Source organism: Cervus elaphus, chromosome 20, assembly GCF_910594005.1.
Source record: "Cervus elaphus chromosome 20, mCerEla1.1, whole genome shotgun sequence".
Taxonomy (NCBI): Eukaryota; Metazoa; Chordata; class Mammalia; order Artiodactyla; family Cervidae; genus Cervus; species Cervus elaphus.
The window spans coordinates 43,061,227-43,077,988 of record NC_057834.1 but is presented as its reverse complement, the minus strand read 5'-3'; the positions used below and the strand labels follow the sequence as shown (position 1 = coordinate 43,077,988).

Genomic DNA, 16,762 nt, shown 5'->3' with positions numbered 1-16,762 from the left:
CAGTATTGTGAGAGGTAATCATATTAATCAAGTATGATTAATTACTTGGCTGAATAATCAGGCTTCAGGCTGAATTGCAGTTTGGGAAAGCCTTTGATTTTCTCTGATGCCTCCAGCTTCTGGATCACAGATTTTTCCTACCGAGAGCCTGGGCCGATCACTAGACCCCTTCCTTCATTGTGTGATTTGAACTCTAATCCTTGTCTCTTCTGTACCATGAGACTGTGTTTAACTCCACTTTACTTTTCAGAAATTTTCTGCTTAATTTAGGAAATAATGTGGTTTTTTTAAAATTCAAGTATAGTTGATGTACAATGTTTTGTTAGTTTCAGGTATATAGCATAGTGATTCAGTTACATATATACATGTATTTGTTCTCTTTCAGATTCTTTTCCCATATAGGTTATTACAGAATATTGAGTAGAGTTCCTGTGTACTATACAGTAGGTCCTTGCTGGTTATCTATCAGCAAATATCTTGAAGGAAGAACAGTAACATATTGTTACAGTTCTGTCCTTTTTCATCAGAATTTTGGCCTTTCTAATTTTTTTTTAATGTTTCTATAGGCCAGCAAGACTGTTAAAAGTTCTGCATTTTTCTTTATATTATAGTAGTAACCCTCTGCCCTTTTCTTTTGCCTAAATTCTCAGATTCTTGCTTAGCTCCCCCATATCAGCAGGACTCTTAAGAGAAAGACAGCTGCAGAATGTCAGCTTGACTTTACTCATGGTTTCCCCCTGCTGGAGAATTTGCCACCTGAGTTTTGGTTGCCTTAGCTCTCTACATTCAAGTGCGTGTGTTTATGTGTGTGCTTGTGAAAGTGTATAGATAGGTATATGTATATATCTGGCTTTTCTGGTTGTTCTTGATGGGAGCATTGTGTTGCTACAAACTACTCAATTATATCCAGAAGCAAAAGCTCAGTTATAGTATAGTATTTTATTTTCTACTCCCCAACACCCTTTTTTTTGTTTGTTTGTTTTGCCCCACCACATGGCATGTGGAATCTTACTTCCCCAACCAGGGATTGAACTTGTGCCCCCTGCATTAGAAGCACGAATTCTTAACCACTGCACTGCCAGGGAAGTCCCCCATCTCATTTTAAAAATAATGCTTCTTGCTCAACCAACTGAAATGATTCCATGATCTAATAGTCCAAGACCCTTAACCAAAAGAAAAAGACACAGAGTTTCAAGACATTGGCAGTTAAGATAATCAGATGACTAGTAGGATTTAAGCCAGATGATCAAGGTTAACAACAACAGTGGTACATCATATTGATTGTATGTACCTTTGAAGTGATGTGATGACAATTACACTTTACCTCTGTGGTCTTCCTCCCCACAACCCATAACCCCAGTCTAATCATGAGAACATTAGACAGACCTCAGTTAAGAGACTATCTACAAAATACCTGACCCGTATTCTTCAAAACTGTCAGGTTCATCAAAAACATGGAAAGGAATGTCTAGCAAACTACCACAAACAAGAGAAACCTAGGAGATGTGACTACTACATTACAGGATCCTGGAATAGAAAAAGAACATCAGATAAAAACTGAGGAAATATTCATAAAGTGTGGGCTTTAGTTAATAATATAATGATCAAAATTGGTTTATTAATTGTAACAAATGTATCATACTAATGTTAGGTGTCAATAATAGGGGAAAATGGGAACTTCCCTGGTGGTCCAGTGGTTTGGAATCTGTGCTTCCACTCAGAGGGCATGGTTCGATCCTTGGTCAGAGAACTAGGATCCCACATGCTGTGCGTATGGCCAAAAAAAGGGGAAATTGGGTGTAGGATATATGGGAACTCTCTATTTTATCTTCACAGTAATTTTGTACACCTAAAACTTTTAAAAAATAAAGTTTATTTTTTTTTAAGTCAATAGTATTTGACCTCTCAAACTTCTTTATTTATGGATATAATTTTTGTCTTCTTAGTCATTGTTGTATCTCTAGTACCTAGAAGGTTGGCCAGCACATTTAGGCTCTTGATAAATATTGGTTGCCTGGAGGGATAGAAGAGAGCAGGGGAGGGTGAATTACAGATAACTTCTAAGTTTCTGCCTTGGGTAACTGTGGATGGTAATAATGACTTAGGAAATAGAAGAAGCAGAGATTGGAAACTGTTCCATGCTTGACAGATGATATGTTGTTGTTTTATACCAGTGATATAGTTAATAATAATGAAGAAATCTGATCGAGTCAGAATGGTAGCTTCTTGGTTACTTCTCAGAGGAGTAAACTCTTTTTTTCTCTTTTAGGCATATAAAACCTTTGCTAATCGAGTGAACAATTTAAAGAAAAAGCTGGATCAATTGAAGTCAACCCTTCCTGATCCTGAGGAATCACCAGTCCCTTCCCCAAGCGTGGATGCTCCCTCCCCAACTGGCTCTGAGTCCCCTTTCCAGGGAATGGGAGGTGAGGAATCCCAGTCACCAAACGCAGAGAGTGAGAAATCTGCCACACCTGAGCCTGCGACAGATAATCGTGACGTGGAGGACATGGACCTCTCAGATGTGGAAGACGATGGGTCAAAAATCATTGGTATGTCCTGTGTGATTAGTAGACCACTTGCTTCTTACATGTTTTGCTTTCCCCACCAATAAATCTGTCACCGGTAAGTATTAGAAAGGTAGTTCAATCCTTATAAAATTAGAGCACCAAGGTAATAGTATTGTCTCTAGAGCAGTGGTTCAGGATTTGGTATGCCATGTAGATTAAGAATCTGTGCTGTTCCAAGAATTCTCTGTTGGTCCAGTGGTTAGGAATCTGCACTTCTGCTACCGGGGGCCCAAGGTCCAAAAAGCCACGTAGTGTGGCAGAAACAAAATACACACTGGATTCTAGAAACTTAGTGCTTTAAAAAAGAGTGAAAATATCTAATTAATAATTGTTTATATTTATAACTTATTAAACTGAAAATATTTGGGGTGTTTTGAGGTAAATAAAATATATTATTAAAATTAATTTTACCTGTGTTTCTTTTTTTTTTTATATGGTAACTAGAAAATTTATACTTATATATATGTCTTGAATTGTATTTCTGTTGAACAAGCACTGCTCTGGAGGGAGGGCCACTTATGCTGAAATTCCTTATTCTCTGTCACTCTTGACCTTCAAGATTCTGAAGCCTCATTTTATTAACCACACTTTCACAATTAACACAGTTAACCTGGATGGGTGAATTGTTTCTCTGGCATCCCCAGCTTTTATAATTATTTTTATTAGGCAGTTTGACTTAGGTTGAATTTGATGTACTACCCATATAGTACGTTGCTTTTAAACTATTAAGAGAATCTTACTGCAGGAGTTATAACATTGCAATAGTGTCTGATTTTACCTGCAATAGACCAATTTTGGGAAGCCAAAGGGAAGTACACTAACATATGTACAGAGTTTCTGTCTCTTAGGAAGCTGTCAGGTTAACGGCAGAGAAAAGACAGGACAGTTTATGACAAAACATTACTGAAAAAACACAAATGGGTACCAAATAATAACATGCTTCCAGAAATGTACAAATACAGTACACAGATACTAAGAATATGGAAGAAATCATTAAAAAGTAAAATAAAAGATGCTCTAGGGGGATTTCCCTGGTGGTCCAGTAGTGAAGAGTTTGCCTTGCCATTCAGGGGATGCATGTTCGATTCCTGGTCAAGGAAGTAAGATCCCACGTGTCTTAGGACATAAGCCCACATGTCACAACTAAGACCCAACACAGCCAAATAAATAAATTTTAAAGAAAAAGATGCATTTGGGAAATTCAGTTTAAGCAGATACTAAAGATGGGAAGGTTCATGAATTATTTAGAGTATGACTTTTTTTTTTTTTTAAATCATGAATGAATGATTTTTCTCTAATAAATCACAGTACATTTTAGGAAATATTAGGACATGTGATTCTGCATTGGAAGCAGAGTCTGGAAAGCAATAGGATGCAATATCATCTCTTTTCTTTTTTTTAAACAGTAGAGGACAGGAAGGAAAAACCTGTGGAGAAGTCAACTGTATCCACTGCTGTACCTACAAAGCCAACAGAAAGTATCTCAAAGGCCTCTTCGTGTACTCCAGCACCTGTGACCATGACAGCAACCCCACCTGTTCCAAAGCCTGTGAATACATCTCTTCTCTCCCCTTCTCCAGCATTGGCTTTGCCAAACCTAGCTAATGTGGATCTGGCAAAGATCAGTTCCATCCTTAGCAGCCTGACATCAGTCATGAAAAATACTGGTAAGTGAAACAGATCGCCAGTCCAGGTTGGATGCATGAGACAAGTGCTCTGAGCTGGTGCACTGGGACAACCCGAGGGATGGGATGGGGAGGGACGTGGGAGAGGGGTTCAGGATGGGGAACACATGTAAATCCATGGCTGATTCATGTCAATGTATGGCAAAAACCACTACAATATTGTAAAGTAATTAGCCTCCAACTAATAAAAATAAATGGGAAAAAAAAAATAAATCAGTGCAAAAAAAAAAATACTGGTGAGTAGGCCTAGTAATAATAAAAAGCTTATTTCTATCTTTCTAATTGAACTATCAGTCTGAGTTTTGTTTTTGTTTTCTAATTAAAAGTAATTTTTTAATTAAAAATTAAAAATACAATACATGGTCACTATAGAAAAATTAGAAAATAAGTTAAAAGAATAAATATTCATAGTTCTGCCACCCCAAAGGAACTCATTTCTGTTCATTAACCTTTCAAGTATGTGTGTGTGTGCATATATATGTGTGTTTTGGGAAGTAAAATATTTACATTAATTTTTCTGTCAGTAATTGAAGCATTGGGAGGGGAAATAGTTGAAGTGTATTGCATATACAGTTGGTTCTCCATATTCATGAGTTCTGCAGCTGCAGGTCCCACATCCATGGATTCAACCAACCATGGATTGAAAATATTTGGGGGGAAGTTTTTTTCAGAAAGTTTCAAAAAACAAAACATGAACTTGCCCTGCCCTGGCAATTACTTACATAGCATTTACATTATAATGTGTATTGTAACTAAATCTAGAGATGATTTAAAGTATATGGAAGAATGAGGAGTTCTCTGGCAGTCCAGTGCTTAGGACTAGGCACTTTCACTTTCATGGCCCAGATTCAGTCCCTGATCAGGGAACTAAGATCCAGCAAGCCATGTGGCATGGTAAATAAATATATACACACATAGGTACTGTATAAAAGGATGAGCATAGGTTATATTCAAATACCATGCCGTTTTACAAGGGACTTGAGCATCCACAGATTCTGGTATATTCAAGGGTCCTGAAACCAGCCACCCATTGATACTGAGGGACAACTGTACTGTTTTGAAATCAGCTACTAAAAATTTAACTCCATATCATGAGCATTTTTGTAAGTCATTAAATATTCATCTATATCATCTGATAGCTATACAGCATTCAGTAGTTTATATAAGCCTTTATTATTAGACCATCTAGTGTGTTTGCAGTTTTTCACTGTTGTAAAGAATACTTAATGAACAACCTTGATGCTAAAAATGTATGCACAACCCTTCTTAAAAGGAATTTTAAATAGGACTTTTTTTTTTAATGGAAATCTTAATGAAAATATACAAAGTAGAGCCCTTGTATATGTTCATCACTCATCTTCAACAGTATAAACACATGGCCAATCTTGTTTCTCCTGTGTCTTCTCCAGTCCTGATTATTTTGAAGAAAAGCCCAATTATTTCATTTCTTCATAAATAATTAAACATTTATTTCTAAAAGATAAAGACTCAAAAAAATCAGCATGTAGGTTTTTAAGTTTTTTATAACTAAAACAATCTCCAAAAGATGTTACTATTTTGTGTACCAGCTATATGAAAGTTCCCATTGTTTATCAATCTTTCCAACACAATTTAGTTTTGTTTTATACTTTGTCAAATTCAGTCTTAGAAAAAATTGTTTATTGGAATCTGCATTCCTTTCATTAAAGATGTAAAAATTTCTTTCATTTGTTTATCGGTAACTTTTTCTGTATTAAATACCTGTTTATATTAAAAAATAAAACTGACTTTCTCTTTATATACCTTTTTTCCTGTTAAAAATTAACCCAGTGTTTCACAATGTTAAAATATAAAGATTGCTTGTATGAAAAGTCCATGTGAAAGGAAATAAGTTATTTATCTCATAGAATTATGCAGTGACCAAGTCTGATCATAATTAACCAGCAATATTTATTGAACACTTACAGAAGTCTGATGTGTAGGTTTTGTTTCGTAGAGAAAAAAGAAACAGGTTCTCCAATCTCTTTCTACTGGGGCTCTGACGGCTAGTAAATACATATGAAAAAAAAACTTGATATTTGTCTAATTTAATGGTGTTCCAAGTAGACAGGAACAAGTCTTAATTTTCAGATTTTTTTCTTTGTATATGCAATGGACAACTAGTGGATCATGCACAGAAGAATTCCTATGAGACATATCAGACTCAATTCAGTGACTGGAAAGTGTCGTGCATTTAAAGGTCATTTTGAATTGCATATTCTTGAGTTGATCTTTCTGCCACCAGGGGTCAGTCCTGCATCAAGACCTTCTCCAGGAACTCCTACAAGCCCGAGCAACCTCACCAGTGGCCTGAAAACACCTGCACCCGCCACAGCAACATCTCACAACCCTCTGGCAAATATCCTCTCGAAGGTGGAGATCACCCCAGAGAGCATTTTGTCTGCTCTTTCCAAAACCCAGACACAGTCAGCCCCTGCACTGCAAGGTAAACTGACGTGTGCCAGAGGGATTTGAACTCTGAATGTCTGTCTCTGGCTTAATCCTGGATACCATTTCTGAGAAATCTAAAGCCATGAAATATATAATACAGTTAATTCATGATTCTCTTTGTCATATGTGACCTGTCATTTATAGAATTCTGAAATGTCAAGAATACTTAAAGACTTTAAATATGCTCTAGTCTAATCCCCTCCTTGGGTGAGGAAATTGAGGCTCAGTGAGGTGATGTGACCAGGTTAAGATCACACATCAGTCTTTTTAGAGGAGCTGAGACTAAAAGCCAGATTTCTTAACTGGAGTCCAGTATTCTTTCACTTATTTATCCCATACTCTTAGTATAGGTGAGTGTGTGTTGAATTTTACATATTTTAATGTTAATAAAACTAAAAACAATAAAAAAGATCAGTCTACTATCAGAAATCTTAAAAGACATGATTATCTCCTTTTTTATGTCCAAATGGCCTCTATAGATGTCATACCTTTTTCTGTTTTCTGACTACCTATTGAAAGTGAAGATGTTAGTTGCTCAGTCACGTCCAACTCTTTGCAACCCCATGGACTGTAGCCCACTAGGCTCCTCCTTCCATGGGATTTCCCAGGCAAGAATACTGGAGTGGGTTGTCATGCCTTTCTCCTGGGGATCTTCCCAAACCAGGGATCAAACTCAGGTCTCCTGCATTGCAGGCAGATTCCCACCAGGGAAACCTACCTATTATCTCTTGACTTGTTTGAATCTCTCTATTCAGCTTTGCTAATTATGTTTTGTGCCTAAAACTGTCTGCTGCTTTTTTTTTTTTTTGCTTCTAACATTTTTTCATAAAGCTTACCTTGCTCTTTGTTCTCAGATCCTTCAAATACCAACCTGAGTATAATTATGCAGTGAATTACAGTTTCAGTATAGTGATTTACTCTGCATCAGTAGTTCTTAACCAGAAGTCTCCAGGGGATATTTGGCTGTGTCTGAAGACATTTTTGTTTGTCACAGCTGGGGTTGAGGTGGGGAGCTACTTCATTTGATGGGTAGAAGCCAGGGATGCTGCTTAATCCTACAGTGCATAGGAGAACCCCAACAACAAAGTATACAACCCAGAATGTCAGTGTTGCTGAGATCCCGCTTTTTATGAATAGAGAGCAGCAGTACAGGTATCTATTCATTTTCTTCTTTCCTATACTTCTATAAGTGGATCCGCCAAGCACTGTATTATAGTGAGCTTTGTCTTCCAGTATAAGAGAATTTTGTTACACATGACTAAATACTACTAAATAATAAGCCACACCTCTACATATTGACTCCAGCAAAAGAATTAATGATAATGCTACAGTGCAACTCACACTACTAATTTCAGGTATAAGTAGTTTGAGAGATTGGCAGGTTGATGATTTCTCCTTTCTAGTTTCTATTATCATTCTGTAGTTACAGGTAAAAACCTTGAACTCACTTGTATTTTAACTTCTTATATAGATATAATCCATAGATCTTAAGAAGCTTTTTCTTTGAGCAGATTGTTAAAACAATATCATGTAGACCTTCTAATCAGGCAAAATTTGAACAGAACTAGATGTGTTGTGACAGAATAAAAAGTGGGACTCTTAGAAAAAAACTTTGTGGAGTAACAGGGCAGTTCACCACCTTTGAGTTCCTCATGGAAAGTGGAATTCTCCTTACCTTTTAAAAGGACTGTGTCTGACAACTTAAATAGATACCTTTCTTCAACAACCATAAAGGAAATCTCTTAGAACTTTGCTCACAATGTTTCACCTACAGCCCTTGGTGATGTTTTCAGCACAAAAGAATGACTTCAGTGGGCAGACACCATAGTGTATGGTTTAAGATTGAAGTAAAGTAATACTTAGTGGTAAGAGAGTAATACTTCCCCTATTACCAGAAATCTGAGTAGTATCTATGTTAAGAAGATGATCTCTTGAAGAATTCATTTCACAACATCTGAAAGATATGCTGAAATATTTTCTTAAAATCATATGATATTATTTATCACTCTCCAGTGCTTCAAGACTTCTGATTTTGGTAAAAGCAGTTGCTGTTAGGAATTAAATCAAACTATTAAGAAGAGGAAAATTGTATAGCCAGGGAGATTTTTGAAAATTAAACACAGATATTTTTTCAGGAGGATAGCAATGGAAATAAACAGTGTTTTAATTATTTGGATATTTTCAAATATTGGATAATAATAAAAGCCATGCATCATTGTTTAAAAGTCAGTGACATTTGAAAATGCTGCAAAGAATGGAACAATCTTAAAATTTTTAAGACCTTAAACCTCTTAGCAATAAGGATAAAAATTGACATTTTAAAGAAACAATAATTGAAATATCAAATGAAATATTTTCTTTTATATATCATTATGAAGGAACCATTTTAGTATATGACTGAAAGCTATTGATTCAGGTGAAATGTATGTAAAATTTTCGTTTGTGATCAGAAATTGAGTAAATTTCCCAAAATGTGATTGGATTTCAAATAAAGAACCTTCTGTTATTTCTTTATCAAATATTTTTTCAAGAAATTTTCTACAGGAGCAGTTTGCTTTGGTGGACTTCAGCCTGCCTTTGCCCCCAAAGAATTCTTTCCTGGTGCTCTGAGAATGTTTTGTCTGTCATCGAGTAGAGTTGGATCTCATCAGTGTCAACATGTATAGACCAATAATCCTTGAATTTTCCAAGCTATAAGAAGGGGATTGTGTGTCTTCTTGTCAAAGGATCAGTGTCCCCGAAGGTCTAGTTCTATAAGCTTTGTGGTATATATTTGTATATTTATTATTGCTACATTTTACAACTAAAAATTTTACAACTAAAGCCTTGTTTCCCCAAATATAACACCAATCCAGCAAGATATGCTTCTTTAAAAAAGCATCACAGGTCACATAAGTCCCTGCAATTTGGATGTCGTTCTCTCTGTCCTAAGAATAATTGTACCTTAACTTATTAGAGACAGTTGCAGAAGTTGGAAAGGAAGGATAGGGCAGAATATCTATTTGCATTTAGAGAAACAATTCTGCAGACCAAACATTAAGAAATACTGGCTTAAAGTGTTATTTTACAGATAATTATGCCCCCTTTCTTTTCCTGCTTTGTCTTGTTTAAACTCTGAGTGATTCTGACACTAAAATCTCCCTCTTCCTGTTGGCTTTTATTTTTGCCATGTTGGCCTTGTTTCGTGACTACTAGAAACGTTTCAGTAATTTGCTCTCCTTACATTGATAAGCCATTACTTGTTCGTTCTGAATTCCCTTTGATCTCATATTTTAATGTCTGTCTAGTTCCCACTGGAATGAATGAGAATATCTGATTAGCCTACATTGTTTACATTGGAAAGTAGGGAGTTGTTGTTCTTAACTTCTCTAATCTTTGTTTCTACAGGCCTGTCATCTTTACTTCAGAGTGTTACTGGGAACCCAGTTCCATCCAGCGAAGCTGCACCCCAGAGCACTTCAGCTTCCCCTGCTAACACCACAGTCTCTAGCATAAAAGGAAGAAACCTGCCCTCCAATACCCAGTCCTTTATTCCCAAAAGCTTCAACTATTCTCCTAATTCCTCAACTTCTGAAGTCTCGTCAACTTCAGCCAGCAAGGCCTCAATTGGGCAAAGCCCAGGGCTCCCAAGCACTACTTTCAAGCTCCCCTCCAACACTCTGGGGTTCACAGGTAACCACAATGCTAGCCCTGCTGCTCCGCCTACTGAAGTTGCCATGTGCCAATCCTCAGAGGCCTCCAAGCCAAAGCTGGAGTCAGAGTCCACCTCCCCAAGCCTGGAAATGAAGATCCACAACTTCTTAAAAGGTAATCCTGGTTTCAGTGGCTTAAACTTAAACATCCCAATCCTGAGCAGTTTGGGATCCACTGCTCCAGCTGAAAGCCATCCATCAGACTTCCAGCGTGGCCCTACTAGCACGTCAGTCGACAACATTGATGGAACCCCGGTACGGGATGAACGGAGTGGAACGCCCACTCAGGATGAGATGATGGACAAGCCCACATCCAGCAGTGTGGATACCATGTCCCTGCTTTCTAAGATCATTAGCCCTGGTTCCTCAACACCCAGCAGTACAAGATCACCACCCCCTGGGAGAGAGGAAAGCTTCCCCCGAGAGCTCTCCAGTTCTGTGTCTACGTTTCGGCCGTTTGGCTTGGGCAGTGACTCCCCCTATAAGCAGCCTTCTGATGGAATGGAGAGACCGTCTTCTCTGATGGACTCTTCACAGGAGAAGTTTTATCCAGATACTTCTTTCCAGGAAGATGAAGATTACCGAGATTTCGAGTATTCAGGGCCTCCACCATCTGCCATGATGAACCTAGAGAAGAAACCAGCCAAGTCTATCCTGAAATCAAGCAAGCTTTCTGATACCACTGAGTACCAGCCAATCCTGTCCAGTTATAGCCACAGGGGTCAAGAATTTGGGGTAAAGTCTGCCTTCCCTCCATCTGTGAGGGCCCTCCTGGACTCTAGTGAGAACTGTGACCGGCTTTCGTCTTCCCCTGGGCTGTTCAGTGCCTTCGGCATCAGAGGGAATGAAGCGGGGTCTGACCGGTCACCATCACCGAGTAAGAATGATTCATTTTTCACCCCTGACTCCAACCACAATAGCTTGTCTCAGTCTACCACGGGGCATCTCACTTTGCCGCAGAAGCAGTACCCAGACTCTCCTCACCCAGTCCCACATCGGTCCCTTTTCTCTCCGCAGAATACCCTTGCCGCTCCCACGGGCCACCCACCCACGTCAGGCGTGGAGAAAGTCCTGGCCTCTACCATTTCCACCACGTCGACGATTGAGTTTAAGAATATGCTTAAGAATGCCTCACGAAAGCCCTCAGATGATAAACATTTTGGCCAGGCCCCCAACAAGGGCACTTCAAGTGATGGTGTCAGCCTGTCAAACCTCGCCCAGCTCAGCTTGACAGCCGCTGATCAGCAGCAACAAGAAGAGCACTATCGCATAGAGACTCGAGTCTCCTCCTCCTGCTTAGACTTGCCTGATAGTACCGAAGAGAAGGGGGCCCCTATAGAAACCTTGGGTTATCATAATGCATCCAATAGGAGGATGTCAGGGGAGCCCATACAGACTGTAGAGTCCATCCGAGTCCCTGGGAAGGGAAATAGAGGACATGGGCGTGAGGCCTCAAGGGTGGGTTGGTTTGATCTGAGCACCTCAGGTGGCTCCTTTGACAATGGCCCCTCAAGTGCCTCTGAGCTGGCATCCCTTGGGGGTGGGGGCAGCGGAGGCCTCACTGGCTTTAAAACAGCACCATACAAAGAACGAGCACCCCAGTTTCAGGAGAGTGTCGGCAGCTTCCGTTCCAGCAGTTTCAACTCAACATTTGAGCATCATCTCCCCCCATCCCCCTTGGATCATGGGACACCCTTCCAGAGAGAGCCAGTGGGGCCATCATCTGCCCCGCCTGCCCCTCCCAAGGATCATGGTGGTATCTTCTCTCGAGATGCACCTACTCATCTACCCTCTGTGGATCTTTCGAACCCCTTCGCGAAGGAGGCAGCCCTGGCCCACGCTGCCCCACCTCCTGGGGAGCACGGCGGAGTTCCTTTCCCCACCCCACCCCCTCCTCCGCCCCCCGGGGAACATAGCAGCAGTGGCGGGAGTGGCGTCCCTTTTTCTGCTCCTCCTCCTCCTCCACCTCCTGGTGACCACTCTGGGGTTGTACCCTTCCCAGCCCCACCACTGGCAGAGCACGGAGTGGCGGGGGCCGTGGCAGTATTTCCCAAGGACCATAGTTCCCTCCTTCAGGGGACCCTGGCTGATCATTTCGGTGTGCTCCCAGGACCCAGGGACCATGGGGGCCCTACCCAGCGGGACCTCAACGGCCCCGGCCTTAGCCGTGTGCGCGAGAGCCTGAGCCTGCCTTCCCATTCTTTGGAGCACTTGGGCCCAGCCCATGGAGGAGGAGGTGGGGGAGGCAGCAACAGCAGCAGTGGCCCCCCCTTGGGTCCCTCACACAGAGACGCCATCAACCGGAGTGGTATGATCTTGCGGAGTCCCCGGCCAGACTTCCGGCCTAGGGAGCCTTTTCTCAGCAGAGACCCTTTCCACAGTTTAAAGAGGCCCAGGCCACCTTTCGCTAGGGGCCCTCCGTTCTTTGCACCAAAACGCCCATTCTTCCCTCCCAGGTACTGATGGAAACTAAGGGAAAGGCATTTGAACAGTAGAGAGCATTGGAAGTAGGAGTTTGGTTTATTATCATTGTTTTTATTTGTTTTCCCTCCTTTGATCTATTTTTTCTTTCTTTTTTTATTATAACAAAGGACCTCCCTTCCAAATTAAAAAGTTATATATGCTTACATTTCACTATTCCATCCAGTCCTCCCTCCCACTGCACTTATACCTACCTTTTCCAAGATGTTTGTATTTTAAGGGGGTGGGGGGCAAAGAAACACAACTAAAGCCACTTCATTTGGCTGGGGGTTTGAAGGGTGGGGAGGAAAACAAATCTTATTTTACCCCATCTATTGAAGAGTATTACTACATTTGAAATAAAACTTCCATCAGTACAGCTAATACCATGTGCAATGTTGGGGTGTTATTTGGGGCTTGGCTTCTCAAGTAGTCAGTGGAAGGATTCTTGTCCCCTTCTCTCTCCAGCTCAGCTAACTGCTGTAACCGGGGTGGCTGTCTTCCCTTTGTGCTCTGTGGCCTGCTGACAGCCAAGAGATGTTGTTGCAGGGGAGGAAATGTGGGAGACCTTGGACCTGTCAAGTTATTTGGGGGTTTTCTTTTGTTTTAAAAGGCATATTGAAGTTGAGTTCTTGACCTTTCTCCCAAAGTCTAAGCCTTTGTTTTTTAATTCAGCCTCTTCTGAAGTACTATCAGGCAGCAACTTGGAGGAAGTATGGACCTCATTTTATCCTAGTAAAGAATTTTCCTCCTTTGAGTAGAAGAAAGGGGGCCAGGTATACTAAAATTAAAAGAATAAGTAACTGCAATACAGAGAGTGAGAGAAAGGAGCCATTGATGGTGTGATCTGACCTGCCCATCTGTCATAAACATATTTCTGAGGTGGTTTCACATATCTGGCATCAAGCTCTTGCTTCCTGCTTTTTTTTTTTTTTTTCTTGATTTTTTCTCCCTCAGTTTTCTCATCTACGTTGCTCGTCTAGCCAGAAAGTCACTGTAGTTGACAGTAGATAGCAGAGGTGCAACTGAAACATTCTCAGATATTATCCCAGTATTTTTTTTTTTTAAGTAGACATTTTTAGCCTGGTGCCTCCCTAATGTTGTGACATTTGTTGGTGGTTGTCACCAAAAGTTAACTATGGGGAAAGGGAAATATTTGTCTTTATCTTTCTTTTGACCTAGTCCTGTATTCACCCCTCTTCTTGGTATTCTAAAGGAGGAAGTTCAGTAGCATCTTTCTTTATACCTCTTTAGCTCTGTCTTAGTGACAACTGGATATTATACATATCCTTGCAGACAAACAGGAGGATCTGATTAGTTTAAATTTACCCCACTCTATGGATAGCAACCTGTCACATTTCAAGGCTCAAACCTTATCCTCACCTCCCACTCTCAGTAGAAAATGTTTATGCCCTTAGTCATTTTACATGGGGAAAAAAAAGTGCTTTATTTCTCCCTGAACTGAAAGGCTCCTTATTTGTATTTCTACAGCTAGTACTGGGAAAAGACAATCACTGCACTTCGAGTATTTAGGGACACTGAAAAGCAAATGTTGCTTTACTACATTTTTTTATTTAGTGTCTTACCCTAAAGTACACACTGGTAATCTCCAGCCAGATGAGTGAAAGACTATTAAAGGAAATCCTAGCAAGTTTCATATTTTCTTCCAAGTTAGTGTAGAAATAACTGTAGGAAGTATGGGGATTGCATTGGATTCCCCCAGTTAAGTTTTACATATGGGAGAGCGTGGAAAATGTAGTGCAGAAGATGATTCTTTGTCTCAGAATAAGCTTGCTTTGCAGGTAAAAGAGCAGCTCAAACCAGGTGTGCATCATAGTTGGGGAGTTTTTGTGTAATTTATTCCATGTTATTTGTTTGGACTCTCCATGTTTTCTGTGGTTAGGATCTTGCAAGTCCTCCATCTTCCTGATGCATTTCTGGTCTTAAGCCCGCTGTTCTTTCTTTGACCTTCTCAAGCCTCTCTGCCCTGTAGCTCTCCCTGCAAAAAAAAAAAAAAAAAAAAATGCATGATACCAGGACCTTGTAGTGGGATGGGGTATATAGTGTAGCAAAGCAAAGAAACAATACAGTTACACTGAGTCCTAAGACATTCGTTTAGAGAAAAGTATAAGAGAGTGTGAGGGTGGGGTGGGGGGAGGTAAAGAAAGACAGTTTTAACTCAAAACTGAAATAAGTTTTTTTTTTCTTTTGCAGAAAATTAAGTGGGATGTTTTTCATTCTAGAATAAAAGAATGTGAATTCTTTCTGCTGCTCTCAATTAATCTAAAAGTAGTGTTTACTTGAAAAGGCTCTCTGACCATTCGATTTTATCAGAAAATGGGGGGTTGGTCAGCAAAGTGGTTTCCTGAATGTTGGGGCAGGTTAATTGTCCTCAGAAGCATGATAGCTAGTACATGAAAGGGAAGACCTTGTACAGTTTTAAAAGATGGACTTTAAGGGTTGGGTTTCTGTGGAGTGTGTTTTGGTTTTTTAAGCCACAAAATCCATTTGTTCAGGATGGAAATGAGGATTTGTATGTAACTGTCAGCTGCTTGTTAACTTTATGGACATCTGCCTACAGCAGTCAGTGAAGACAACGATGTGTATATATGTGATATAGTGAAACAAGACAATTCTGGTATTCATAACATGAAACAAAGGGGTTTTATTCTTTCTGTGTCTGTGATTTAAACCTCCGTGCCCATGCTCTTTTGTATTTCAACCTGAGAACAAGATTTAAAAAAAAAAAAAAAGCATAGCATAGTGTGTCTTGGCAAGGACATGATTCAGTATGCAAACAGATAATGCGAAGTTGTTACTAAGGTTCTTGGTGCTCACTGTAAAATCACAGACAGAGAATCGGTGGGTGGGGCCTGAGTACACTGGTACCACTTAAAATTCAGTGATACAATATCAGAAATTGAGTCCTTAAATATTCTGTAAAAGTTTACTCTTCAGTCAGCTTAGATTCAACCTCTATCCTTGCTCCCATTTGCCCTCCCAAATTTTGTTGAGAATAAATAGAATTTGGTTTGTTTCCAGGGAGGGTAAAATGATAAGAGAATAGGCCTTTTACCTTTCCAGTCCCAGGAATACAATGTTTGTGATGTATATGGTACAGCAAACCTATCTAGATAATGTGAATATGCTAAAACTCCTAATTGCAGAATATTCACTATCAGTCCTGAAGTTACTGGTTCATGCAGAAGTAAGCTTCAGCTGTTACTGTTTTGAAGCCGCTGTAAATTACTGCTTTTTCTCCTTTTTGCCTCCCCCCCCCCACTTTTTTTGAATGGGCTGGGGTGCCTGTTAAGATTTAAATTAGATATGTTGGATTGATATTCTCACGTGTTCAGTGTGGAAAACAAAACAAGTACATGCTTTAGAGGCAACAATGAAATCCTTTTGAAATGTGTATTAATATCATTTAATAAAATAACTAGTTCTAAAGGTTTGACATTTTTCTTTGAGATCTGGGGCTTTGACCAAGGGCCCCTGACTTCTCTGGTGAGTGCAAATAGGAGGGAACTTCTCCAGAAGCTGAAACTGCTGCTTTGTGGAACAGGCCTATTGTTGGAAAGACCTAAATTTTCTCCAGCAAAGACCCTCCATGACTGTCCAGGGCTGAAGGTGAAACCAGCTACAGGAATGCAGGAAGAAAAGCCTGAATATATCTCTGAAGATACAGTTGTATTTGCTTTTGGTCTAAACGTGCAAGGAGGGTAGAGGGGCTGGTGTGTGTGCACCCGCACAGGTCTGAGGCAAACACACGCCAAAGACCCCCCCCATCTCAAGCCTGCCTTGCGACCGCTTGTGCTTTCCTCTCTTCCAGCCATTCCTTTTTTTTTTAATCTCTTTGCCCCCAATATTATGTTTTTGTTTTCCT

General features: G+C 40.0%; 1 protein-coding gene across 6 annotated transcripts in view; it reads left to right on the top strand.

Moving 5' to 3' along the window:
• Positions 1 to 16,762, top strand: part of RPRD2 (regulation of nuclear pre-mRNA domain containing 2) — a 94,403-nt gene that overhangs the window by 73,277 nt on the left and 4,364 nt on the right. For 2 of the 6 annotated variants that reach the window (XM_043876195.1, XM_043876194.1), the window contains 5 exons: positions 2,270 to 2,552; positions 3,977 to 4,237; positions 6,519 to 6,719; positions 10,112 to 11,293; positions 11,434 to 11,522. In XM_043876195.1, the coding sequence (XP_043732130.1) occupies positions 2,270 to 2,552; positions 3,977 to 4,237; positions 6,519 to 6,719; positions 10,112 to 11,293; positions 11,434 to 11,522 (2,016 nt within the window). Of the gene's footprint in view, positions 1 to 2,269; positions 2,553 to 3,976; positions 4,238 to 6,518; positions 6,720 to 10,111; positions 16,327 to 16,762 lie in introns of those variants that run through there. The other 4 variants (XM_043876191.1, XM_043876190.1, XM_043876193.1 and 1 more) reach the window with 2 other exon arrangements.